This window comes from Micropterus salmoides, unplaced genomic scaffold (assembly GCF_014851395.1).
Source record: "Micropterus salmoides isolate LMB-PRFRI ecotype aquatic unplaced genomic scaffold, ASM1485139v1 Ms_hic_scaffold_21, whole genome shotgun sequence".
NCBI classification, from domain to species: domain Eukaryota; kingdom Metazoa; phylum Chordata; class Actinopteri; order Centrarchiformes; family Centrarchidae; genus Micropterus; species Micropterus salmoides.
The window spans coordinates 9,381,991-9,407,565 of NW_024041262.1; the positions used below are offsets into that span (position 1 = coordinate 9,381,991).

The 25,575-nt window shown below is 43.0% G+C and overlaps 1 protein-coding gene across 1 annotated transcript in view; it reads right to left on the reverse strand.

The window, feature by feature from the left end:
• Positions 1–5,153: 5,153 nt before the first annotated feature.
• The window catches only part of shisa9a (shisa family member 9a), a 53,141-nt gene continuing 32,719 nt past the window's right edge, over positions 5,154–25,575 (reverse strand). Inside the window, exons 3-4 of the mRNA XM_038734960.1 lie at positions 21,193–21,405; positions 5,154–8,565 (exon numbers count right to left, since the gene is read on the reverse strand). Of these exons, the coding sequence (XP_038590888.1) occupies positions 7,688–8,565; positions 21,193–21,405 (1,091 nt within the window). The 3' untranslated portion in view covers positions 5,154–7,687. The remainder of the gene's footprint in view (positions 8,566–21,192; positions 21,406–25,575) is intronic.

The following is a 25,575-nucleotide window of genomic DNA, read 5'->3' on the forward strand; positions in this document are numbered from 1 at the left end:
TCCCCTCTGGCCACTGGTCCCAGTACAGCTCCATTTCTGTCTCTTATTGAATATCCCTTGTAGATATTCCACTCTGTGGTTTTCTCCTGGTGGCTGGCTGCTCTGCTGAACAAGACAGCTTGATTTCAGCACAACTTGCCTAATGGGGTTGCTTTTTGTATTAATAGGCCTCTCTCTCTCAGCTAAATCAAGAGAGGAGTTAGACCACAATCCCCATTTTCATGTCCCATTTACTCATCATATAAATGCTTCTCGTTCTCTGTCACCTATCTCCCAGTGAAGCTTGTGTGGGCTAGTGGGAGTACAAGCTTTTGTAATTCTCAGTTGTGTCATTTCTAGTACTTGTCAATGGGTATTTTGTGAGTGGGTAGGTGGGTTTGTTAGGTGTTTGCCTTCCAGTCTTGTTTCGAGACATTTCAAAATCTCTCTCGCTCATCTGCCACTCTGACCGTTTGCTTTTCTTTGGGCCCTTTATTATGACACATTACGAGACTCTGCCACAATGCAGGACCACCAGCTAACTCACCAACTCAACATTAGCTCAACACATATTCCGAAGTTTCACATTTAAGAGCAACACAGTAAGCGCACATCAAAAATCAACACAGTGGTGGTTACATGAGAGGTGAGTCATGTAGCGTGGTAGCAAGGGTGATGCAGGGCTAAAAGGTTCTGTCGCAGAGACCTGGGTTCACATCCCAGTTTTGAGGGTGGGAAGTCAGTCAGGGATCATTGTTGCTGCACTAGTGACTCTTACTGGTTGGTTGAAGCACGAGTGCAAAGACAAGTGGGAGCTGGGGGCTCAATAAGCAGAGGATTTTAAAGTTCCTCACTGTTGGGTGGAAAGAAGTGGCTGTGTATCAGAGGACATGCCAATTTGGGATGCAAGTTTGTGTCTGCGAACAAAAAACTTTAAAAACTTAAAGTGGACAAAAGAAGAAAAAGATCCAAGGCTGGTGATTTCTCTGTAGTGCTCACTGCAGCTTGTTTCAATTTGTCACTTACTTTGAAATGCAAAGTATCCTTGCCAGACACCAGCTATTACTTAAATTAATTAAATAAAATGACTAGAGATGTGGCCTTTCGACCAATGCAAGCTGGGATTGGCTCCAGCCCCCTGTGACTCTGTACGCAGGATAAGCAGTTGACGATGGATGGATGGATGGACTAGAGATGTGTCTCATTCATTGAAGAGAGAGGTGTAAATTCAGTCAAAATATTGCATCAGAATGTAAAAACACAATATAATATTGGCTATTACGGTAACTCCAGGTCACAAGGTCAAAGCATGTTCAGCAAGAAGTATTAACACCACGTAACTTAGGTCTGCTGTGCCCTCTTTTCCCCAATCCTTGTGTTTCCCTCCGTTTACCCTCCTGTCCATCCCCGTCTGTCAGTTTGTCTGGTTGTGTGTGTGGGCGCAGCATGGCTCTCTCTCTCTCTCTCTCACCCTCCCTGGAGCGGCTCCCCACCTGACGCAGATCCCAGTAATCAACTCCTCTTTTTTTTTACACCCCAGCTTGACATCCAATCCTCGCAGGATCGTTCTTTCACCTCAGTGGTAACAAGCGCTGCGGCCAACTAGTACCTGAACTAGAAAAGTTGAGATTATCTGTTTTCTGATTCTTCTAACTACTTGTGTTTTCCTGCGTTCGCCCTAGGAAGTACTCAAGCTGTGGAGCCGCGCTGCCTGACCCAAACTGTGTGCTTTGGTAACTTGGATCCTTGTGTCTGCCCGCTCACCCCCTCTTCCTCCAGGAACACTACTGCACTCCCTTCAGCTTTTGTTCAATAAAACCTCTATTATCAAGCTAATCCAGAGTCTCAGTGCCTGCTTCTGGATACACTAGGTTCCCCTAACAACTTCAGGCTGCACACTCGACTGGCCTGATTCCTGCTCCTGCCTCAGTTGCTGATCAGCGTGCTGGTGAACCGTTGCAGCCTCTAACTTGGGGGTCTGATACCTATAATTAGGCCACTTGCCCCTCCACTCTTCATTTGGCTTCCATTCAAACATGAAGCTGTGGCAGGCAGTGCACCTACAGGGTAATCAGGACCCGAATGGTATGGAGCAGCGAGTTCACACTGAGTGGTCATCCCTAAATTTGGAATTGATTTGGCAGCGTCATGGTAGGTAGTAAGACACTAAGAGGTGAAGGCAATCACACTATACTGCAAGATGTCAGTTACCACAGAGTGGTCAGCTGGGGCCCATAGACTGTATATAAGAAGTAGACGTAGTCATCGGTGACATCACCTGTTGATTTGTGGACTGCCGTTTTGAAGCCTCAAGTTTGGCCGTTAGGGTGCCACCATGTTGATTTTTTGCAAACCATATTTGGAAGAGACTGTGGAGCCAACGGCGCCGTGAGGAGCTAGCTAGCTTGTTTAGCAAAGTGCAATTGTAATTCTCGTTAACTGTCATTTTAACTGGGATGATAATTTTGTCTAGCGAACAACAGTCTTGACTACTCCAACAGCCAACAGCAGCCAACTCCTAACACGCTTTTTCAACGGCGCTGGTTAAATTTACACAGTGCTGTGAGTCACAAGTCACTCTAGCCTGATTGACAGGTCGCTATGGTAACAACTTGTCAATCACAGATAATCCCGCCTTGAAGCATACTTTGTCTATTTTCCTCTAAATAGGACCATAATTTACTAAATAAACATCATGCTGTGTTAAAGATTTGAAACTAGCGATTGAGACCATAAATTCATTATGAAAGTGTTTACTGAGGTAATAAATTGGGTGAGAAGTAGGGTCACTTGTTTTTGCAACCAGAAGAGTCGCCCCATTTGATAGAATGCAGGTTTAAGGGACTTCTGCATTCGCTTCGCTTCTCAGACTGGAAGCTTCCTACTTGGTACAAATTATTTTTGTGGATTTACTTCATCTCCATGAACGAATCCACCTATCACGGCAGTGCCATTTCATTCTCAAATTTTGCAGGTTAAATGCTGTGACCGGTCTGTTGCAAAATGACTTTTGCAGTGTAATACATATATTAAACAGATGATGCCATATGTTCATAGTTTATGCTGTTCTCCTACTGAAAATAATTGTCTCATTGTGAAAAATTGTCTAGTCGGTGTAACGACCATAAAAAGGACAGCTGACTAACTGCTGAAACTAAAGCGTGGTAAATTTGATTTGGAGCATATGTTTGTTCCCAGTTTCCTAAGTTCCTTAACCCCCTCCCCCCTATCCCTAGAACTAGGGAACATAGGATCCTGAGAACATAGGACCCCTTGTCATGTTCCATTATGTGTCATATAAATCTGGGGAATACAGTACACTGGGGACATAGAAATGACCCAGCTGATGAATTGCTATGGAAGGAAAAGCAACCATATGTGATCTCTAAAATTGTCTTTCAAATTACAAAAGCAGTCCATACTGAGGTGGAATAATGAGGAAAAATGCACCTTTACCGCTTCTTTTTTTTGGAAATGGTAAGTTTTTAAAGTCGTTTCTGAATGTGCTGAATGTCTTTATTATTAGTGCGTTAAGCCAGTACTGACAATAAGCACATACAGTAGGCCTACATTTTATCACCAAACTGTGTTGTCAAGATTTTGAAAATCAAGACTTGAACAGATGTTTTCAATAAATGATGAATACTTACTATTCCAGATCTCCTACTGGCTATGTTACTGAGCTGACTGTTTCGAACCGTGCAGACTACCTGCACCTTGCCCTTTTGTCTCTGTCATGGCATTTTTTGTCTGACTGACTTGTCTGATGAAAAATGTCAGACATGACTGCCTCCTGAACCCACGCATCTGTGGCCCTGACCCTATCAACCGTGACCCAGCCAGCGCAACCAATTCCCCGCTTTCTATCACAGTTATTTTGGCTGTTACGGTAAGGGAGGAGGTTTTTTTTTTGTTTGTTTACCAACTGTTTCCACTGCCTGCCTGCTAACCAATTGTTCCAGTGGCTGCTTTTGCAGAGCTGAATGGGCTTTAAGGATCGAGCAGTAAGGGGTGGCAAGGAGGGTTCATATTTCCACATTTCCACCTTGCTGGATTAAGTCAATTTGGTACAATAATGCACATTGTGAGCAAACATTAACCTGCTTCTCAACTCTGTCACAAATAAAACCACCAGCCGTCAAGAAAATTAGGAAATAAATCCAAAGATGAGGGGAAAAAACAAAATTTGCAAAGGATTCTCATGGGACGCAAACAGGTTTGTAGGATTATGAACTCCATTTATATATGATTCACTTTGTTTGGTTTGTTTGTTTGAGTTCTCACTTCTTCAGAGACAATAATCATATGCCAAAGTTGGATCACACACGCACACTCCCACAGATATACAAAAAGTTATAAAGAGTGAAATTTGTGCAGTGTTCAAGAGGACACATGATGGTACAAAATTACAAACTGAATTACATGTTTTGTCACACAGAATCAATCACTTATGTTTCCTGCTAGGAGAATGGACAGGGGGAAACCAATCATGCCTTTCAAGGTGGGGGTGAATTATTATTAGTCACTGTCTCATCATGACTGCACTCCACTATCACAGAAAAGATTCATCACAGCCCGGTTTTTGTTCCTCGCAGACATTTCTGCTCTGAAGGTCTTCCAATCAGACATGGAGGGCGCAAAGAAGAAGAAAAAAAGTGTGAAAAGAAGTGAAGAAGAAGAAGAAAAGATGAAAAGAAAGAGATTAAGAGAAAGGCTATGTATATTTGTATATATAAAAAGCATAATATCAGTTATCGCTACAAAGGGCCAAGGTCTGGAGTTTCACAGTCTTTCATGTACAACAGGCGCAATAACAGTACTGGCTCTTTGTCTCCCTGCTGTGATGACGCCTGCCGCTCGGCACTGTGGGAGCAGAAGGAAAGCAGAGTCCACCATGTAATGTATTCCTGTGTGTGTGCATGTGTTAGGTGTGGGTGTATAGGCGACACATTTTAACGCTCTGATGACTTCTTAAATCCTGTTCCATGCCTTCAGTTTGGTCTCACGTTTCCAGTCACGTCCCCATCAAGGCAGCAGGGGTTCCACAGCATGAGGCAAAAATATCCCCTCCTGTAGACCCCCTTATCTTACGCTGAATTAGTTGTTTTCATCTGGCTGTTGATTTAGAAGCTGTAGTATTACGCCCCCCCCCCCCCCCCCCCCCCCCCCCTCTTTGCACCTCAGATCTACATGCAGTCTGGATACACAGTGTACCCAAACACAGTGTAGCTCTGCTGCAGCTTCCAATAAAATGTGTCACACTGAAATCCACTGTCTTTTTCTCAACACAGATTGTCATGTACACCTCTTCCTATCATACTTACATACTTTAAAATGGACAATTGATGCTTGATGCTTGCTTGTTCTCTATCCAAAAATGTCCTAACAATCTGTGTTTGTTGGTGTGAAATTGCCCATCGCCTTTTGTACTTGTGCTTCAGTTGGAGCTGCACACACATTTCCAAGACATAACTGTATTTACACTTACGGAAAATACTGACCACCTCCAGCAATCCAATTATAATCTTTCCACACTGTGTCTTGGGTGCATTCTGATTTTTATTTTAATTTATCTGATCACAATCTGTTCATTTAAAATGCATGTTTATCCCAAGTGCAAAGAGGGTCTTAGAGGTGGAAGCAGCACTTACAACAAGGTGACAACAAGGTCAAAATGATAACTCTGGCTGCAGCTGCTAATAAGTCTCACGTCATTACAAAACAAGCAAATAGGCTCAGATAAGCCCTTAGAAGATTTGGCCTATTTGTCAGACTTAAGGATTTATTTTTATGTTTGAGTCATGTAAGCCAGATAGTTTTTATCCTGCTGGTTTTGATGTTATTTTTTCAGCTAGAGCTTGAGTACAGTGAGTGATCTAATCAAGCCTAGTTTCTCGTGGCAGTGTCTTTCCATTACCAGCAAAAAAATTGTGGTATTTTTAGTTCTGTTACACCCACTTTTCACAGTAGTTTCTTGCTTTTGTCTAAAACTAGAGAAGCATAACATCCTATGCAAAATCTGTGCAGAAATAAAATGTTGAGAAGTCAAATATTTCATTAGTTCCATCTAATAAAATATGTTTAAATATGTTAACATATAGTTTTCCAGTTGACCCATACTTTGCAGACTTTATTCACCTTAAACTAATACATATGCATTTTTCATTTAACAAGTCATTTTGTACACTTCCAATATGATCAAGGCCATTCCTGACCAAAACTACACTAAACAGCTTTCTTTTTTGCAATTTTTAAAACTTTCTAAAAGTTTGACATTTTGTTGCTTGACAATAAGATTTCAGGAAGTTACTTTGCCTGTAAAAAATGCCACATCAACTCCCTTAAAACCATAAAATGTCCTTTCTACACTTCTGTTCAGATTAAACAATGTAGATTTAACATATTAATTAGTTAGCTTGTAGGCAGATTTTGTTATTGTACTATTGGGCAGAATCAGGCTAGCTGATCCCCCCTGTTTCCAGTCTCTGTGCTAAGCTAAGCTAATAGACTGTGAATGTAGCTTCATGTTTTGACATGCAGACACAAAAGTGGTATCAATCTTGACATCTAACTCTTGGCAAAAAAGCAAATACAGGTAGTTCCCAAAATGTCAAACTAATCCTTTAATTGTGCAACCCTTTTGCAAATCATTTTCTAATTTATTTTTTTCTAAAGTATTTATGTGTCCCAAACTCTCATTGATTGGATAAGGTGGGTCATCCCAATCCCAAATGCACAAATGAAACAAAAAGGATCAGCCATCTATACCTTGAATATAAAATTATTGGTATCATTCTTTAAAACATTATATTGGTCAAACCCTGGTGTGCGGTATTTCTACTGTATAAGTTTCTGTGTGTGTGTGTGTGTGTGTGTGTGTGTGTGTGTGTGTATGAGAATTGTGCTCCAAGGAGCCTCTGCTTGCTGCAGCAACATCCAGATGCTGCCTCCCTGCCTCCTTATCCCTCCTCTGGGCCAGCTGTCACCACACAGACAAGATCAGACCAGAACAATGCCAGTGTGACAGCCTCCATTCTCTGTGCTGGAGCTTGTGGAAAAGGGCAACCTTCAGCTGCAGAGCTTATGAAGGCGCTTCTGAATAACCACAGTACAAAGCCCTGCATGTCTGCAGTCCAAAGCCCAGCACCTTCATCATGTGTGTCGGTTTCAAAGCCCTCAAGAGATATGGGGTTGAGTCACGAGGGAATGTTATTTCTTCCAAACAATTCAACGCTTTGTTGGGCAGATGAGCAGATCTCTTGTTGTGAGGTTTGTGGGTAAACCTGCTGTGTTTCTTCTTTCCCATGATGCCAATCCATTTTATTATTATCAGTTTCTCAATTTATCCTCTGTGTGTTGTTGCACTGTGCTCATTATCATTACTGAGTAGATATTAGCTGTCTGACAACACTCTAATATCATACGGACATCCCTGCTCTGCAGCCTTTTTGAAGTTATGGTTACAGATGCCACCAACCTCTTGACAACAATGGTCTGTTCAGTGATTTGATTGGTGAACTCTGTATGTGATACGAGGGCTGCTCAGACACAGTGTTACTGTCCCACCACATTCACCAGTATACCAATTAGCCACACAAACACACACATAAATCTGCACCTTTGACCACGTCAGGAGTTGGTCAGAGATTACTTGTGCCACCACTCCACATGCATCCTTTCCCCCTCTTTTTCTCCCTTTCTTCCTCTCTCACACAGTCACCTCTGTCTTGCTGTTGGTCACAAAGTAGGGCTGTGTGGGGAGGAAGTGGTGGCTGTGGCTGTGGTTTCTGGTGCTGTGTAGCTGGTTGGGCTCCAGCACGGTACACTGAGGCCTCTTGTGCCCGTAGGTCTTCCTCCGGCCCACCGTCTCAGTCCCATCCCAGCCCTTCAGCCCCAGCCCCATTGTATGCCCAGCTGCGATTGTGTTGGAACTGTACGCCAATGGGCGGCCCATTGTAGCAGAGCTGGAGCCAATGGCGGTCTCTGCGGCCCTGGAGATGCCCAGGGACATGCCACCTGGCATGGTCCCCGCCATGTGTGCCAGGGAGGTAGCCCCGAGTCCTGGCGGCTTGCTACTGTGGCTGTGAGCATGAGTGTGAGAGCTGTGAGAGCTGTGAGAGCTGTGGGCAACGTGACCATGACTGCCTTTCGGTTTCTGGCCATTTGGCTTGAGTCCCCCACCTCCTCCACCACCAGCTATGTGCCGTTCTGTCGGGAGGGTTGAGACAGAGGAGATGCTAGGCATCTCTGTGACATAGGTGGCCACTGGCTCTGGAGTCAGTGGACCCAGGGAGGTCATAGGGGTCATGGAGGACATCGGGGTGAGGGAGGTCATCGGTGTCATAGAGGTCATGGGCATCATAGACGTCATTTGGGTCATGGAGGTCATCTGGGTGATGGTGGGGTTCATGTGATTGGAGGTCATTGGGTTTGAAGCCATGGGGTTGGTAGTCATCTGAGAAGTCATTGATGACATGTTGCCCATGGAGGGCCTGGAGTTGCCCATGGGCTGGAGCGGAAGCCCACCCTTCGTTGGCAGCTCCACCATCAGCCGACGCTTGTAGATTTCACCGTTGTACTTGGCAGCTGACAGAAGAAAGAGAGAGAGAAACAAAGCTAATGAAAATGTTCTAAAGAGCACAGCTGAAATCTTGGCTTAAATGTTTAAATCTAAATGCATTTGCTTCCTCCTTTGGCTGTTTGCTCTTTTTAAACTGTCAGTTGTGAAAAAAAAACAATATCCTGAGTTCATCTGTTTTGCTACTTCGGAATAGAAAGGGAAAAAAACCTGTTAATTCTAGTGACTTATAAAATAAGACTTATAGCAGTTTGCAGATCAGCTGAAAACTAAGAAATGCACGTGTGCGAACACACATGGACAGAAGTTTGGATAGAAAACATCCCATTCACTCCTACAAACTGAAAAGGTCACATAACAGACCCCTTATACTTTTTGTTAGTCAGCCTACCCTCATCTACAGTAACTGACTAAGCAGGGTGTCAGGGCTACTGTAAACGCCTGCATATAGAGGCCTGTCATGCCACCGGGGGAGTAAAATCAAAAGGAAATCCCAGAATGTCTCCTCCACCTCGCTTCTTCCTCTCTTCTGAAGCCAAGAAAACTCACTTCTGTGTGGTGAGAAGGTGTTCACTGTGATACAAAGATAAATATTTGGGATAAAGATGTGAGACCATTACAGCATGTGCTAAGGTGGTCATTTTTCCAACATGGCGTGTGTTTTTTCCCTTTTGATATATAATAAAGACAAGATTTTAAGAACACCTTGTTGACTGCCCTTTCCAGGGACGACATTAAGGGCAATGCAATTCCTGAGATAGAATGCTTTCTAATACAAAGTTATGGATATGGTTTTGTGTATGCAGCATTAAGACAATTTCCAAGAAAAAAGTTGTAGACAAACCATCAAAACTTACAGTATGGTGGTCATTCTTGCAACATGGCAGCATGCCCCTCATATATGTAACAGTCCAGCTCTAATCATTGGGTAACAGGGTGTACTTTCCTTTTCCACCTGTAATAAGGTGACGATTTTGAGAAGACCTTAAGTGCTAAACTGATCAAATAACGTAGAAGTAGTACATTCAGTAAACAAGCTAGCTAGCCACTAGCCAGCTAAAATAACTAACTAAAAATAACTTGATAATTTGTACTGCAATTGGTCTGAGCTTGGTGAGCCAAATGACTCACTACCACATATAGTCTGTTCCTATGTGGACAATAAATGGCAGTACTGAAATAGACACAAGCCTCCTGTCCATTATTTCTTATTCCTGCGCCTAACACAACACAGAGTACAGGGGTTGCTTCCTTATTTTCAATCAAAGAAAGTTGCAGCTTTAAGTTACTGTGACAAATTATTTTTAAGGGGTAAATGGTATGTGGAAATACATACAAAATGTGTATACAGTATAACCATACATGCATGCACATGTGCAAAGACACACCCAACAGACACCCACACGTATCTCTACTTACAAGCAGGCTGAGTCTAAACACAACACAGAAGCGTCAGCCTCACTGTGCTCTATGTGTTGCATTTTCCTATATATTCTGTACTCGTGTGTTTGTGTGTGTGACTCGGAGCAGTCAAGTTTAATGCCTCACATTCATTCCTCCCTCTGCCAGTCACTGTCACCAAGCTACAGTCTTTCTTATCACTGAGAGATGTGACCTTTCCCCCCCCCCCGTCAAATTCACGTTCACAGTCGAGTCATTACTCTTTAGCTCTTGCTGCCTCCACGTCCTTGTAGATAAAGTTAACACACTCAGCGAGTTTGCTTTGCCACTGTAACTATAAATCTAGTTTATCGCTCTGAGAACGGGGAGAGAAAGGAGCGAGCGGCCCTGAGAAGGGATAGCATAGGGGCTTGTGAGTTACAGAGGGGAGCGGAGGGAAAGAGGCAACTCGGCGGGTGAGACGCCGCTACACCGCCCCTGGGGATCAAACTTGCTCAAGCGACAGGTGAATCAATCCGGTGCCAGTGAGCTCGACGGTGCACACATCCAGCAGCGTACGTGAGTGGAAACGGAAAACACCGCTGTTACGCAGTGTGGGCTCTGCATGCCTCTGCCTGAGAAAGACCAGCATCCCATGGAGAATAACACACATTATGCAACAGGGGGAAAAAAATCAAGCACTGCTTCTCTGAGGTCCCTCAGTGCCAATAACATGAGGACCTAATTACTGTTAGACCAATATGTCAATCTGCTTTTTATAAGCCAATCAGGTTGTCTAGTGCAAAGGTGATGGAGGGGTTTTTTTTTTTCAAGACTTTAAAACCTGCAATGAATTTCCTTTTAAATTTAACAATATGTTTTTGTAAATTGAAAGACCTAGCCTATTCTTTATATGTTTTAGTATTTACTCTAAGTGGGTCTCCCTGTCACAGTCCTGCCACTCTACCCACAAACATTACTTTGGGTTTCAGTGGAGAGTTTTATTGTCCTTTGATAAAGTAAATGCTGTTTGGGAGGCTTCTCACTCTGGAAAAAATAAACTCTTTACAACTAAATGGCTGTATTCTTTGGCAGGAAAAGAATATCTAATATAAAGATAGTCAATGTTGGCACACGATGTGAGATGTACTCTCAACCTGATTTCTGTAGTAGATCAGCTGCTATCTCCACTGTGTAATGTCAGTCAAAGAGGCTGGACTATTGGCAAATGGGCAAGTAGAAACGAAGGTTATGATATGGTAGCCCTAGTTCTATTAGCACAGACGGCACCCTCTACTGGACTCTATGGGTATTACCTCTCCTCCTATCAAACGCACATACTCGCCCACTGAAATTTGCTTAGTGAAAGTAGCCAACCAATGGGATGCCGCTACCTATATGTGCGAATCGTATATAGCAGTGTCCACACTGCCTATCATCCAGCCACCTCTTCAAATGTATCGTTCTTGACCTGAACGAGCTCCTTATGTTCTTGGGAACAAAGGAGGGGTTCGGTCTTAACACAGCCGCACTGTGGTCACCACGAAGCAGCATGCAGCTTGGCAGAGGTCAGAGCAAGTAACAAGGCTGTCTTAAGAGATAACATCTTCAAGGAGGACTGCTCCTGGGGCTCATAAGGATTCAACCTTAGAGCCTCCAAAACTAGCGGCAGGTCCCACTTAGGTGCGGAGACACGAGACACTGGTCGTTGTCTTTTCACACCCTGAAGAAAACGCTTCAGGAGGGGGTGGGTGAAGATAGGTCTGCCGCCAAACCCTTCATGACAAGATGAGATAGCTGCTGCATACACCTTAATGGTTGAATGTGACAGTCCCTTCTCCATCAGGCCTTGAAGGAATGAAAGGATGGATCCCATTGAGCAGGTTATAGGATCCATTTCCCTCTCGGTGCACCAGCGCTGAAAGCCCACCCACTTAGCTTTGTAGCAGGAAGTGATGGAGCCCGTCCTTGCCGCCTTGATGGTCTGTACTACCTCTGCGGACAGCACAGCCTGTCTCAACCTCTCCCTTTCAGGAGCAAAACCTGGAGAGGTTTGCTGAGCACCGGCAGCATGCCTATGGCGCCTGATTCCTAGCTCCCCAGACCTGAGGTACAGGCCAAGGCTCTGTCACTGCCTGCTGCGTCACTTCTGCATACCACCCCGGCGATCGGCGGCTGGGGGCTACCACAATGAATTGAATTGAATGACAACTGCTCCTGTCTCACCCTCTCCAGCAGAGGGGGAATGAGATGGGTTGGGGGAAACGCGTACAGAAACCCCCTTGGCCATGGAGTGTGTGCAAACACATCCACTCCCAAAGGTGGGCTGTCCTGTGGCAGAATTGAGAACCACATCCGTGAACACTGACACGTATGATGCTACTCAACCCAGCGGCACCCCTGCTGACAGCCAATGTGGGGATCCCCAGAACTGTAGATCACCCTGTACTGCTGGGGGGGGTGTCACCATGCAGCGTTTGTGTCTTTTGAGGTCCAGACGCAGACTGGAGAACCAGCATTGTAGCCGTCATATGTGTAGCAGTCCCAACGAGACCACTGGGTGAGACCCAGCAGCTGCATCACTGACAGTGTTGTCCCCGCCGTTCCCACGCTGCAGTCTGCTTGGAGGAACACTTCTTCGGCCCTCTCCGCCGCCAAACCTTCCATAAAAGTAGTTTGGCCTAAGGGGGGCCACAATTGAAAGGGCCGAGCCAACTGTGGTGTCCTTGAATGCACTACGGCCGGTCACTCTGATGAAGTCATAGCGTGCAACGTTGTTAATAAGCCGTGAGGCGGGGCACCCCCGTTTCTACAGCCACTAGTTGTTGTGGAGAGTGGTTGTCACCGCTTACTGCTAATCAGAGCCGCGAGGCACTCGTGGGGGAAAGATCACCGGAGCCGGCGAGCGATCTCTATCGACTTGCTGTGCCGAGGGGAGCACGGTCCCCGCCTCCCTCTGGCTATAGCGGGTTTGCTTTGCATTAGCTTGGTTGCTACCGACACAGGTAATCTCCCGTGTGCTCGGAAATTTCTGCGGAGCAGCTGTCACCTGTGTGGCATGTCTGTTTGTGTGACATGCCTGCTCTGCCGGTGAGGTAACGGCGCACCCGTGCAAGCCATCGTGATCGTGCTGGGAAAGCAAAGTCCCGTTAGACTGCTGCTTTGTCTCACTTTCATGGCAGAAGCCGCTCCTTCGGTTGTCATGTCGTGAGAGCGATTCGAAGCGGCGATCGGACATCCTGGCTAGCGAAGTGAGCGCCCAGACCCCTCCGCTGTCTTGCTCGGTCATAGCCGGGAGAACAGGGTGGGCCGCAGGGTGTGTTGTCAGTCTGGCGCTGGAGAATGCGCTGGCGTTCAACACGGAGTTTGATAAAAGGTGGGCTGGGTTGGCAGGGAGGAGTTTGCTCTTTGTGGAATGTAGCGTGTTTTAATAAAAACTGTTTGAACATTCACATCAACATTGTCAGCACAAGCATTGTCACAGTAAACATTGAACTGAGCTCTATGTTTTCCAGGACATGAGACGGAAGGAGGGTCTCCAGCAGCTTCTACCGTGCTCTCTCCCCCTTCTGACAGTCATTTTGCCGGCCGCTTCTTTCCCGCAGCTCAGCTGGTGGGGAGGTCTGGTTGGCTCGGTCGGGTGGGACGGCGGAACCCTCGCCTGAGGGCGACTCCGTGGTGGCTCCTTGGGAAGATGTCGGCGCTGCCAACCGGGATCTAGCCTGACGGCGAGCCCGCTGTCTGAGGGTGGACATGCACATGGACGCCCAGGATGCTTCAGCACACTGCCAAATATCTGGAAGAGATCTTCAAAGATGGGGAGAAGGTCTGGACCGGCATCCTCCTCTTCACTCTGCTCACAGCGGAGAGAGAGCTCACACTGACTGAAGTGGTCCCACCGCTGCTGGCAGCGTAGAAGAGGCAGGGCTCTGCACTGCATGCATGGCGGCCGCAGGCGAACTCCATCCTTGGCATGGTCTCTACCCAGGCATTCGAAACATAGGCGATGAGGGTAAGCCTAGGCGATCAGACCAGTGCAGGACGGGCATAGACGAGTATCCATCAACGGCGACTCCATCCATGTAGGTGAAAAACAGTGGGTGATCGCCGTCTGCTGAAGAGAAAAAGATGCTAGGCAGTGTGGACACACGATTCGCACGTATTGGTAGCGGCGTCCCATTGGTCGGCTACTTTCACTAAGCAAATTTCAGTGGGCGAGTACGTGCGTGTGATAGTAAGAGAGGTAGGAGTCCAATAGAGGGCGGAGCCTGTGTGAGATAGAACAGCTTGTGCTAGAGAATGTGACATCTTATCACATCATAAACATTTTAGCCTCCTAGCAGCATGGCCCCTATGAATGACTTGGGTCGGTCCACCACTTTGGTCTACCCCAAAATGTCATAAAATGTCTTAAAAAACATAACATTTTTAATACCGTAAAACTCTGATTAATAGCCTGGGCTTTTATTTGCTAAAATCACTGAATTGACCTTGCCTTAATTTGGGACAGGTGTCCTTTGGGACAGGCCTTTAATTCCTCTTGCACAAAACTGAAATAGGCTACTATGACACAGTTTACTTATTTCAAACAGAATATTACTTACTAAATTATCCAATAATATCAAACAGACGTCATTCATTTGATCTAGCTCTGACAGACAGCTAATGTGCTTTTATTTTGAAGGCAGCAACGTAACATAAACAACAACACGGTGCAGGATGAGAGAAGTGTGGCAGAAATTAGCAGACAGAGAGCCATGGACTTCACATGACAGGATTCACAACTTGGATTCTTTTTATCGGTGGACCCTTACATACTAAAGGAATATAAATAACATTCGGACTTAAGGGGCAGGCCTCTTAACATTCCTGTAAAATTCATACAAAACACCTTTTCAAGGCATATCCAAAGTAAATTGAATGTAGTTCTTGAATCATTTGGAGTATATGCATGGTTTTTGGCTTCTCTGAAAGATAACACTCTGGAGTATCTAACCCAAAAGTCAGAATGATTGTGTTAAGTGCTACTGGAATTGATTAATATAAGTTTAAACACACTAAAATAATATAAAATATATTTTTCATTTCCGCTTGGAAATGCTTGCTAACAAATGCATGCAGACAACTGCAGATGGGAGTTGCACGGCGGCCGCAGGCAAACTCTATCCTTGGCATAGTCTCTCCCCATGGTCTCTCCCCAGGCTAGAAAGCCCAAGTTTAAATTTCATACCAATACCATGAAAAATTACTATTTTAACAAGGTTTTTCTAAGTGTATGTCTTAGCGTATTTTTTCTAAAACAGCACCGCCCCTTGGCGGCAGGCAGTGACTGCTGCAATGCTCCGTATTAGCCAGTAAATCGACGCAGATGTGTTTTTTGGCTGGTAGATCATGAACTTCCTACTTAAAGCTGGATATCGTTATTTTCAGAATTTTATTGGCTACATGAAGTACCAGTCATCACCACAATTGCTTGCAATTGGCTCCCACAAAATAATTGGGGCTGGCCCTTTCTTACAGCTCGGGCTCTCGTTGGCTATTGTAGGTTGTGAAAGGGACATGTGAGCTCCTACTGGGTCGGATTTGGTGTCACTTGAAAGGTCAGAGTTCAGCGGCTAGTTTGAAAAAAGCTGTTGTAGTTTTTTACATTCAAAATGGAGTTATAATGACATACAAGCCACATCTACTGGCAAATATGAAATGATGTGGCAGCAGTCCCTGGGGATTTATTGATGGAATAATGTGTTTTGGACTACATATTTTTACTGTATTGGATCGCCTGGACCCTTGACAACGTAACAAGACCGTTTTTGTTGGAATATAATCAATCGGTGGATCACCATGAGGCTTGTAAATTGCGTCAATTTTGATTGTACTGGCTGGTCTGACAGAAGCGCTGATTGTACCCGCTGTGGTAATTGTATCTTGAAATGGTTTGCATTGGTCGAATCACGGGGATTTTAGCTTTCAAACTACTTATCATATGAGTATGAAGTTAACATAGCAGCTGTGTGCACATACGGAAAGCTGCTGCCAGGACCTGACGGCCCGTGGGCGGGCCATTGGAATGTTGAGAGGTTAAGGAGCGCTTCAAAGGTAACGGGAGTCGGCGCTTCTTTTTCCTTTTCATCTCTTGTACCATGCAGGTTACACCTGTAAATCTATAAGAATTAGACTTTGACTTTGTTTCTGTTAAATGAACTGAAGGATTGATTTGTGGAGAATCTAACCGATCTAAGGATGTGTAGAGTGTCCATACTGACATAGGCTATTGATCATAGGCTACATTTAAAATTTAATTTTAATTTATTTTATTTTAACGATCTAAGCACCTTAGAAGCAACTAAAGCAGGCGACCCCACAGGGTTTCAGAGGTTTTATACATCCAAAGAACTTCTATAAAAACTAGACCAGGCGTTTAATGGGGACCTGTGTTTATTTGTCAAAATGTGTTCCCACACCAGGCCAGTAAACGGGTAGGCAGCTATTTGGGACTCGGCTATTAATTTAAGTTTTACAGTAATTCCATACTGATAAAGATATTTTGCCATGTTTAATATAACTCCTGCATACAAAACATCGCAATTAATACTACAGCAGCAGGTGGGGTGTGTGCATGCCTAAAGTCTATAAACGCAGGTTTGTGACTTGTTGAGAGATGTTTATGACTTGTTTGTGACTTGTTGAGAAAAGTGCTTAAACCCTTATCCAGCAACTATCAGCAGTAGACTTGTTGTACTGGGCAGATTTAGGTTTGATATACTCTATGTGATGCAGGAAGATGCAGCACAGGAGCAAGCGTGATTAGAGAAAAATGTTTTTTTCCACAACACAGGGCGGCACAGTGAAATTAAAGTTGTAGTCTCTCACAATAAGCATACATGGTAATGTGCAAAAACAGGATAACAGAAATATCCATGTCATTTTATAATGGCGGGTGAGGTGGAGTCTCAGAGCCTGAGGAAAGATCTGTTGTCTGGTGGTACGGAAGTGGATACTTCTGTATCGCTTGCCAGACTGAGCACTATTCTGAGCAATTCCATCCCCACTTTGTGAACGACCCATGAAACACTAACAGGTATGTAGGAATACTGTCATCCCTTTCTGGTTTATGGCAGTTGTTAACATTTAGCAGAGCAGTGTACATGAGACATCGGCCATAATTGGTCATTTGTACACGTAGAAGACTGTGTCCTCCTTTGGGATGAGTTACAGGACTGCATTCAGGGACCATTTATTAGCTGCTTTTTGCCTTGGTTGCAGAATTCAATAAAGTGACCTTATACAGATGCACAGAAGAACAGTGGATATGGCTATTGATTAACAGAAGTGTGGCTTGCTCAGCTGGACAGTAGACTATTAGGGAAAGTAGCAGAGGCAATTAAAGAAGGGGGGTGTTGAAAATAGTCTTGATTCTATTTCTCATGGGGTCAACAGGCAGTGAAATATGACTGAGTAGCAGAGGAGAAGAAAAGACAAGCAAAGTCCATTTGTGTGGTTCAAGATTAGCAGAGCTCACACAAAGGTGACTTCAAAAAGAGCAACAGCTGGCATTTTGGTTTTGTTTGCTGTCATTTAGTCCCTCTCTGTCTCTCCCTCTCACACATTCTCCACAGCTTGTGTGTGACGTACCCAACAGTAATGGCAGTTTGCCTCCTGGAATCCAGGGTCCCTGTGCTGTATATCTCTGGACAGGTTTCCAATCATTTCATAGAAGCCTCTTTGAATACCACTTGTGGAATGGAAATCTGTCAGTCAAGTGTGAGCCCAAGCCGGGGCCGGGCTCCCTTCAATTACAGAAATGGAATCAGATATGAGCCCCTATAAGGGAGGATCGAGATTAGCAGCCCAATCATTCTTTAAGGAGCGATATGGAGCGTGATGGATTGAGGGGGGAGGTTAGGGGATGAAGAGGAGATGGGGTGCTGGGGGGAGACAAAAGAAGCACAAAGCAAAGGTGAGTGGAAATGCAGAGGAGAGGGCGGGTGATAAAGGCGATGATATGAAAGAAGGGAAGAAGAGATGATGGGAAAAAGGGAAAAGGAAGGAGCAGGAGAAAAGGTGAAAGGAAATGAAGGGGCAGGGAGTGAAAGAAGCAGAGATGGAGGGACTGGACAAGGAAGAGAGAAAAATGAGCCAAGACACTTAAGGTTAGAAGAGTAAACTAGTCTAGGACAAGTGGTGAAGGGCCATTTAAGATATAAAGAAGCTGAGGAGCTGAAGAGGAGGAAGGATAGAATATTGACACGTGCTAAAAGGTTTGAATGTAATTGCTGCCTGGACCCAGTTCAATCTTTGCAGAGAGTACCTTGTGCAAACCCAAAATGTACACATTTGCCTCATTGTAAATGAACAACCCTGGAAGTTTTGCACATTTTGTCCCATTAAATTGAAAAAGTATTCATTTTACAGTGCTTCCAACCATTTTTCAGACCCCACCACAGCTTTTTACATTTATTTTATTCCTTCCAGGCAGTCACTGCTCTCAGAATATGTCAGTACATTATAAAATCAACTTGCAGAGACTTAATACCGTCTGAGAATAGAAATCAACACATCCAACAGTGAATTTAGTCTGGTACATTTTTGTCAAAGTTATTGTTGGATAGTTATTAGGGCTGCACGCTATATAAAAAAATTGATGATTTTGACAGATATTATGATTTGCAAAACCATTTTTATTTTTACTAAAAAACGATTAAATTCATGATGATATGACATTTGTTGGGTTCTTTACCAAACAAAATGTTTTCTTAATCTGGAGAACAAGATTTGTAGGCAGAAGCATTTCTGCTTTGTCATTTTACCTTCAACAATAAATTGCTGCTTCTTTGATTTGGATTTTGCCATAATCCAATTTAGAATTAAAGTAAAGGGAATATTTGGAAATGAAAATGATTCAGTTTGATCCAGAATCAATTCTTGATTCAAACCCAATTCTTGATTTAAGGATGTGTTTGTGCCTAACCATTCACTTGTGTTTGCAATCCGTTGAAATGCAATATGAAAAATAACTGGCAGTTATTAAACTACATGGTCTTGAAGAAGGTCACTGTCAAACTGAAACAATAGCAGAGAAAAGTGTGTGGGAGTACGCAGCTTTCTGAAATCACGTTGCAGTCTTCTGCCAGTGTGAGAATAATGAAATCAATGCGTAATTTGCTGACCATCATCACTGGATAAAACAGAAGTTGGCCTATGGGTTCTGGAGTAAGGGGTGCCGCCGTTATGTACTCTGTCTCTGTTGCAACCCATTGTTATCCACAAGGCTGTACTGGCACCAGCTTTGCACTGAAATGGACTTAGTTCTAATGTTAGTCTCTGTGTGATGGGGAAGTATTCACAAAATACTTCACTTTTATCTTGCAAAGCTAATTGTTAAGCAAGAGCATCTATAACGTGTGAAACAAAATAAAACCACAAAATGTGACTTTTCAAAACACGCAGGTTTGCTTTTGTTTTGTTTAGGATTGATTCCCAGAGCGGCAACATATGTATTGTTTCAACGGAAAAATACATCTTGGAAAACTGTACATTATATATTATATGAGTATATCCTCAATTTGTTATATATTAACTATAATAATAGTTAACCTAGTCCAGTAATTATGCTTGAATTTGCCATTTCCTTGTACCTATTTTCCATCAACCTGCCTCCATCTATTTCCCCCCACAGTTACAGATTTCCTAGATTTCCGAAAATGCCATCCTCCCTCGCTAAAGTATGTGTTTCATCCATCTGTTGGTTTTGAGTGCAGTGAGATGAAAGGAAAGCTGTAGCCTAACATCATAGAAAGGTTTTCTAGTTGAGAAACAGTGGGGTTGGGTCCCTTATTCAAATTGCCGAGTGTCTTGCGGCTGCACTGCACTCTGATCTATTGAAGCTCCTGTCAGTGGAGAAATCGGCATCTCTGCCTCTCCTGTGATGGATTCCTTCCCTCCTTGTGGAATTTTGGCACAAAATGTTGAGTTGAAAAAGAATCCCTTTGTTCTTTCATCGTCCGGGACCGACACCAAGATGTCTTCAGTTTTCCGTTTTCGGCTTTCTACAATCAAACACAGCTGTGCTGCAAATATCTTTTACCTGATGTCTAAATTTGGCCAGCTATCTAGGAATGATAAAAATACACCAACAATAAAGATGCCAGGGTCCAGGACTCACAATGACAGTGTTAATCACCATTTTCATTTATGTTCTTGTAGCGTGGCCTTCCTTTAAGCTCAAAGATGACGTGTCCACTTATCAATTGTTATTCATCTGTTTCTCTGTTTTCAATTTTGCTGGCAATTATATAAACCGCTCCCATAATTACACCACATCCTCTTGCTTACAGGGCACAAAGCAGCACTGAGCATAAACAATCATGATAATCTATTACTGCAACATGTCTGGGGATGAGTGAGTGCCCTCCACATGCATTTACATTCATATAGAGAATGTTCACACCTACATTTGTCATCTGAATCAAATGTTTCTGCTGCTTGGCGCAGGAAACGGCCTTTCAAAGAGAAGCTCTGTGCGATCATTGTCTAATAAAGGGCACAAATGCAGACAAATATGATCTTGTAGCTGTTTCTAGAGATTTCTAGGTGTGTTTGTAGATAATACCTGGCGTGAGTGGGCTGAATTTTAAATTGAGTAAGGGCAGGGTACCTCTCTAGCATAAACAAGCTGACAGACACACTGAAAGATTCACAAATCAATCTCAAGTGAATTCAGGTGATGAAATCATGATGCCACTGTTAAAAGACATATGGGCACGGTGAAGCAAATTCATAACAGCTGCTCTGGCAATTGATCTCATTGAATTTGGTGACATGTATTAAGCTGATGAACAGCTTGATAAGCAGGCTGTTTCTGTTTTACATCGCGTCCAGCTTGGACGTGCAGTCGGTAACATCTGTCAAAATCTGCCTACTGTAGTTTTGTCACATCGTTCCTGGTGACCTTTGGATGAAGCTTTGTGTGTGGATCAGAAAGCGTTCACTGCCAACTCAGGATGCATCAGATGCTGAATCCGCTAACAAGACTAAGGGAAACCCCAAGATTCATAGTGAAAATGATGCACCCTCTCCAAATACTGATAGAGTCAGAGCCACAACAACTGGTAAAATCAACACCCTGTTTTTTCATAACCAACGGCGCAACATCAAGCACACTGCCTGTCTCGAAATGTAAAAAAATTCCTCTGTTCTTCAGTTTGTCTTAAAATTTAAAGATGTTAAGATAATAAGAGAACTTGACAGACACTCACCCACAGCCTTCAGGGAGGCGTACTTGTTGATATCCTTGTTTTGCTGCTGCTGCTGTTGCTGCTGCTGGTGTTGCTGCTGCTGCTGCTGCTGCTGCTGCTGTTGCTGCTGTTGCTGTTGTTCGTAGACATGAGCCAGCTGGCCGAGGGCAGGGTATGGGTGCTGCTGGCCCATGTTTGAGCCCGGTCCCATGTTGTTGTTGATCTGACCACCCTCTGTGGGCAAGGACACAAGACAGGACAAGGTTACAATCAGGTTTAAGTCAGGTGACGGCTTATAGCTCCAGCTTTGTTGTGCCAATGAGCAGCTCCAGAAGGGCACTTTTTATTTTGTACAATCTGCTGCTTTAGAAATAATGTCCATGCTCCACAATTCTCAAGACACATTAACATCAATTCATGTCAGTGCCATCAAGTGATGGACTCTTGCCATCATTCTACAGCTGCAGCCTATTGTATGTCACGCTGCCTAATACACATTTGGAAAGAATCCAGAGTGTATATATGTACACTGCTACATTTCATGTCTATTACATTATTATGTACATTTGACTTATGAGTCTAAATATAAAAGTTTAACTGCAACAAAAAAGAGCGTTATTCCTTTTTATCTGAGATACTTTATAGACACAAACTAAAACCTGGTGTCCGGTGCTGTCTGAGAATGTCCTTAGTGATTTCTCACCATAAAATAAGATTAATTTTTTTTTAAAAGATATTAAATTAATCACACAATGATGCTATGTTGTCATTTACTGATGGGTAAAAAAAAACATCAGAAAATTTGTAAGATAATGTGGTAATGTTTTTTAGTAGAGAAACAATTCTCAAAATGCCATTTGGCCAGAATAATTTGATCCTCTGTTGTCACTGCACTGAATCCTCCAAATGTTAAATGCTCTGCAATCAGCCCTATTGCTCTGAGTTGGGGATGAAAGTCTATGTATCTCATTAAGCCACTTGTTGAACCGCCTGCATAGTTTACAGAGTTTGTGATATGTTTCGGTGACGTAATCTAAAAGATATTTCAACCCACGGCTGAAATATAAACTGCTGCTTTAACATGAGATGTAATTGGAAGAAGCCACTGCAGGTGAAATGCTGATGTAGTTTACTGCAATGCTGGTAATTTGATTATAAACAGTTAACAGTTGTGTGGCAGTGTGCAGTATGTAGAGCATAGTGCATACTATATACTATTTGAATTTTAGCTTACTGCTTATACATTATTCATTTGGCTAACTATTTCAACTGTTTATCTATTAGTTTTAGCTAACTATTTTAACAAACTATTTATTACTTTTGGCAACAATTATCCATTCAGTATTACTTTCCATTAGTATGTAAAGTTTCCTGTTAAAATGAACCTTATGGTGCAGAAAGTTATGGATGTTTAATAATAATTACAGCATCCTGATTAAAGTCATTGGATGCTGGAACATTAACTGTAATGTATTCACCTAATTCAATAAGAAATAATTAGATTTCAAAAAGGTGTGTTGAAAGTAAGAGTCTACTCTCCAACATCTTGCAGCATATACAGTTAGAAATGATCCAGTGGCTTTAAACCACAGTGAGTCAGTAAAATGTGTATGTTAATGATTTACAAGAAATGTAATAGGCTTTATGTTATGATTGTGATTAGCAGGCCATCAGTCCTTCACACTCACACACACACACACACTCTCAACTATGGCCATAATTGATGAGTCAGCCTTCCTGCACCTAAAGCTGCACCTGCTCTAGGAGACACAGAAACCAGACGGTAGGATAACACATCCACAAATGTACAGATGGTTATGAAGGGCAGCGCCGGCAGCTTGACAGAGTTGTACGAGAGCGGCAGGAAAGTGTAGCAGAACTGCACAGTCTGACTTTAAAGCACAACCGAATGTTAAAATAATTGTGGGAATTCAGAGGACACTTTAACATTGTTCTGTCGCTGCGCTGAGCCTGACAGATAATTGCAAATTCCTGTTACTGAAGGCAAAGTTATCCTTTGCTAAGTGAATACATTCTGTTAAAAAGCAAAAAGTTAAGAGGCAGAGAGCGAGACGAAGGAACGAGAGGGAGAAAAGTGAAATAGGAAGAAAGGGAGAGGAATGAGGATGCATAAAGAATGAAGAGAGTGAGAAAAAATTGCTTGGCAGAGAAAAACATGAGGTGTATGAAGTACAGATGGAGCTGGACAAAATCATTTAGGCAGAAAGCACAAGAAAAGAATATAGGTGGACAATCTTAACACAGTCCTATAAATACAAACTCTTTCTTCCCTCTTTCTCCTTTCAACCCTCTTATAGATGCTCATATATAACGGCCTTGTGTTGCCCTGTAGCAAACAGAAGGGGAAGTTGTGTGGCCACAACCTGATAATATTGATTTCCTCCACCATTTTCTCCCTGTTTCATCTCAGCGGTGCATTGTTGAGCCATGAGGTGCACTCAAAGGCCTTAAAACCAGCACAGTTCAACTGTCAAGGTAAAGCAAGTTGTGCTGTTACTAATTAATGACTTAGCCTTGGCATCGACTCAAACCACATACACACACATACACACACACACTGACTGACAAGGTAGACAGAGAGAGTAGAGACAATTAAAAAGTGCATCAGAGTGAGAGACAACGTGAGGCAGTGTAGAAGAAATAATAAGAGTCAAGATTTCCCAACGTGATGAAATGTCCCATGGTGCCTGGTGAAAAGGAAAAGTCTGTGATGTAAGTTTATATCGATGAGTGGCTCAATGAAAGCTACATTAATGTAAGTAAATTGAAACTGAGGCTGTGTGAGAAGGGTTCGGACATATGTTGAAGAGATGTAGCTGAAGCTCTTCTCTCTTATGCATCTAATAGAATGTCTTTAAAAAAATACAACGTTCACTCTTGTCACGATGAAAGCCTGTGTAGTGGTTTATTTTTCACAGCAGGGCAAAAATGGCCGGCGCAAGGTCACCAATCTTCTAATTTCATAATGGATTTTGTCAGGTTGTGGCGCACAGATGTGAAAATTCAATATATATCAAAGCACAGGTGTGTTTCCTTATTTTCAGGCACTCTGCAGTGAACTGGTTTGCTGTGAATCCATAAACAGTCATGGAAAGAGCACAAAATACCCACAGTTACAAAACACGGGGACTAGCTCACATTTGTACTGTAGGGGAGAGCAGGGGCGAAAGTACCATTTTTCAGAAAAACCTGATTTTAAAAGATTATGTTGTACACAGTGATCTATTTTTGCTGTGGTCAGTAACTCACAGGTGTGGTTTATTAATATCAGGTGGTATTTTGTACAAATGTAGAACGACGTCCATATAATTTCACTTTAAACATAAGCAGCACATTGTTACTTTTGACCCCATCAGTTGGGTCGAAAGTAACACACAGGAGGGTTGAAAGTAACACAACTAGATTTTTTGTTTCTCTTGTTCTTATTAAATATACGTTACTATGAGCTTGATATGTAACTGCAAATGTATTTGTCCTTTATCTTTGCAAAAAATGTATAAATTACATTTTCATTTTATTTATTATCTATTTACAATAGATAATAGCAAACAATGTCAAAATCATGCGATATTTGGCAGTGCTGCAGGTGCTGCAGGTGCTGCAGGTGCTGTTATAGCTTGGACTGCAAATGCAGTCAGGGCTCTGAGAAAATCGTCTTGTTACTTTCGTCCCGTGTTACTTTCGCCCCGTTTTACCCTTACATTAAATTGTGATTGATGCAAATGCTTTATGTTGTTAATAAATACAGATCTGGTGAGAGTTTAAATAGTCTTATTCCAGAGAGACTAAAACAATGTATGAAATTGGACTCTGCCAGGTTGGCTGGCGGTTGAGGGTGTGACAAGCTAGCAAATCAAATTATTGAGCCTGAGCCACAGATAAGCATCTGGTTGTGGAGCATTTTGACTTAAATCATTTATTTAGATAAAACACTTATTTGCTGTCTGGACAACACAGTCTCACTCCCTACTCGTCAAATGTCTGACACATGGTCAAGGCCCTTTGTCGTCGCTTTTTAAAGACTTGGGTAGCCCTTTTGCATCAATTATTGACGTTTTGCAACGCTTAGCAACAATAAATATGCAATACCCGGTTACACTTTCAAGATAAAACGTAACGTTTCGATACATTGCCATGTTGAAACGCGCATAATTAAAGTCGTGAAACGCAGTTTCGTGAAAGTACTTGGTTGGGTTTAGGCAAAAAACTACTTGGTTAAGGTTAGGAAAAGATCATGGTTTGGGTTAAAATAGCTATGTATGTCAATTAAGACTTAAGTTAACTAATGTTAATGTCAATTTACCTCACTCGCCTAAATAAAAACATTTAATGTTTTGTTTCGCACGGGACACAAACCCTGTTCTCCTGCTTCAAGGTCCGGGT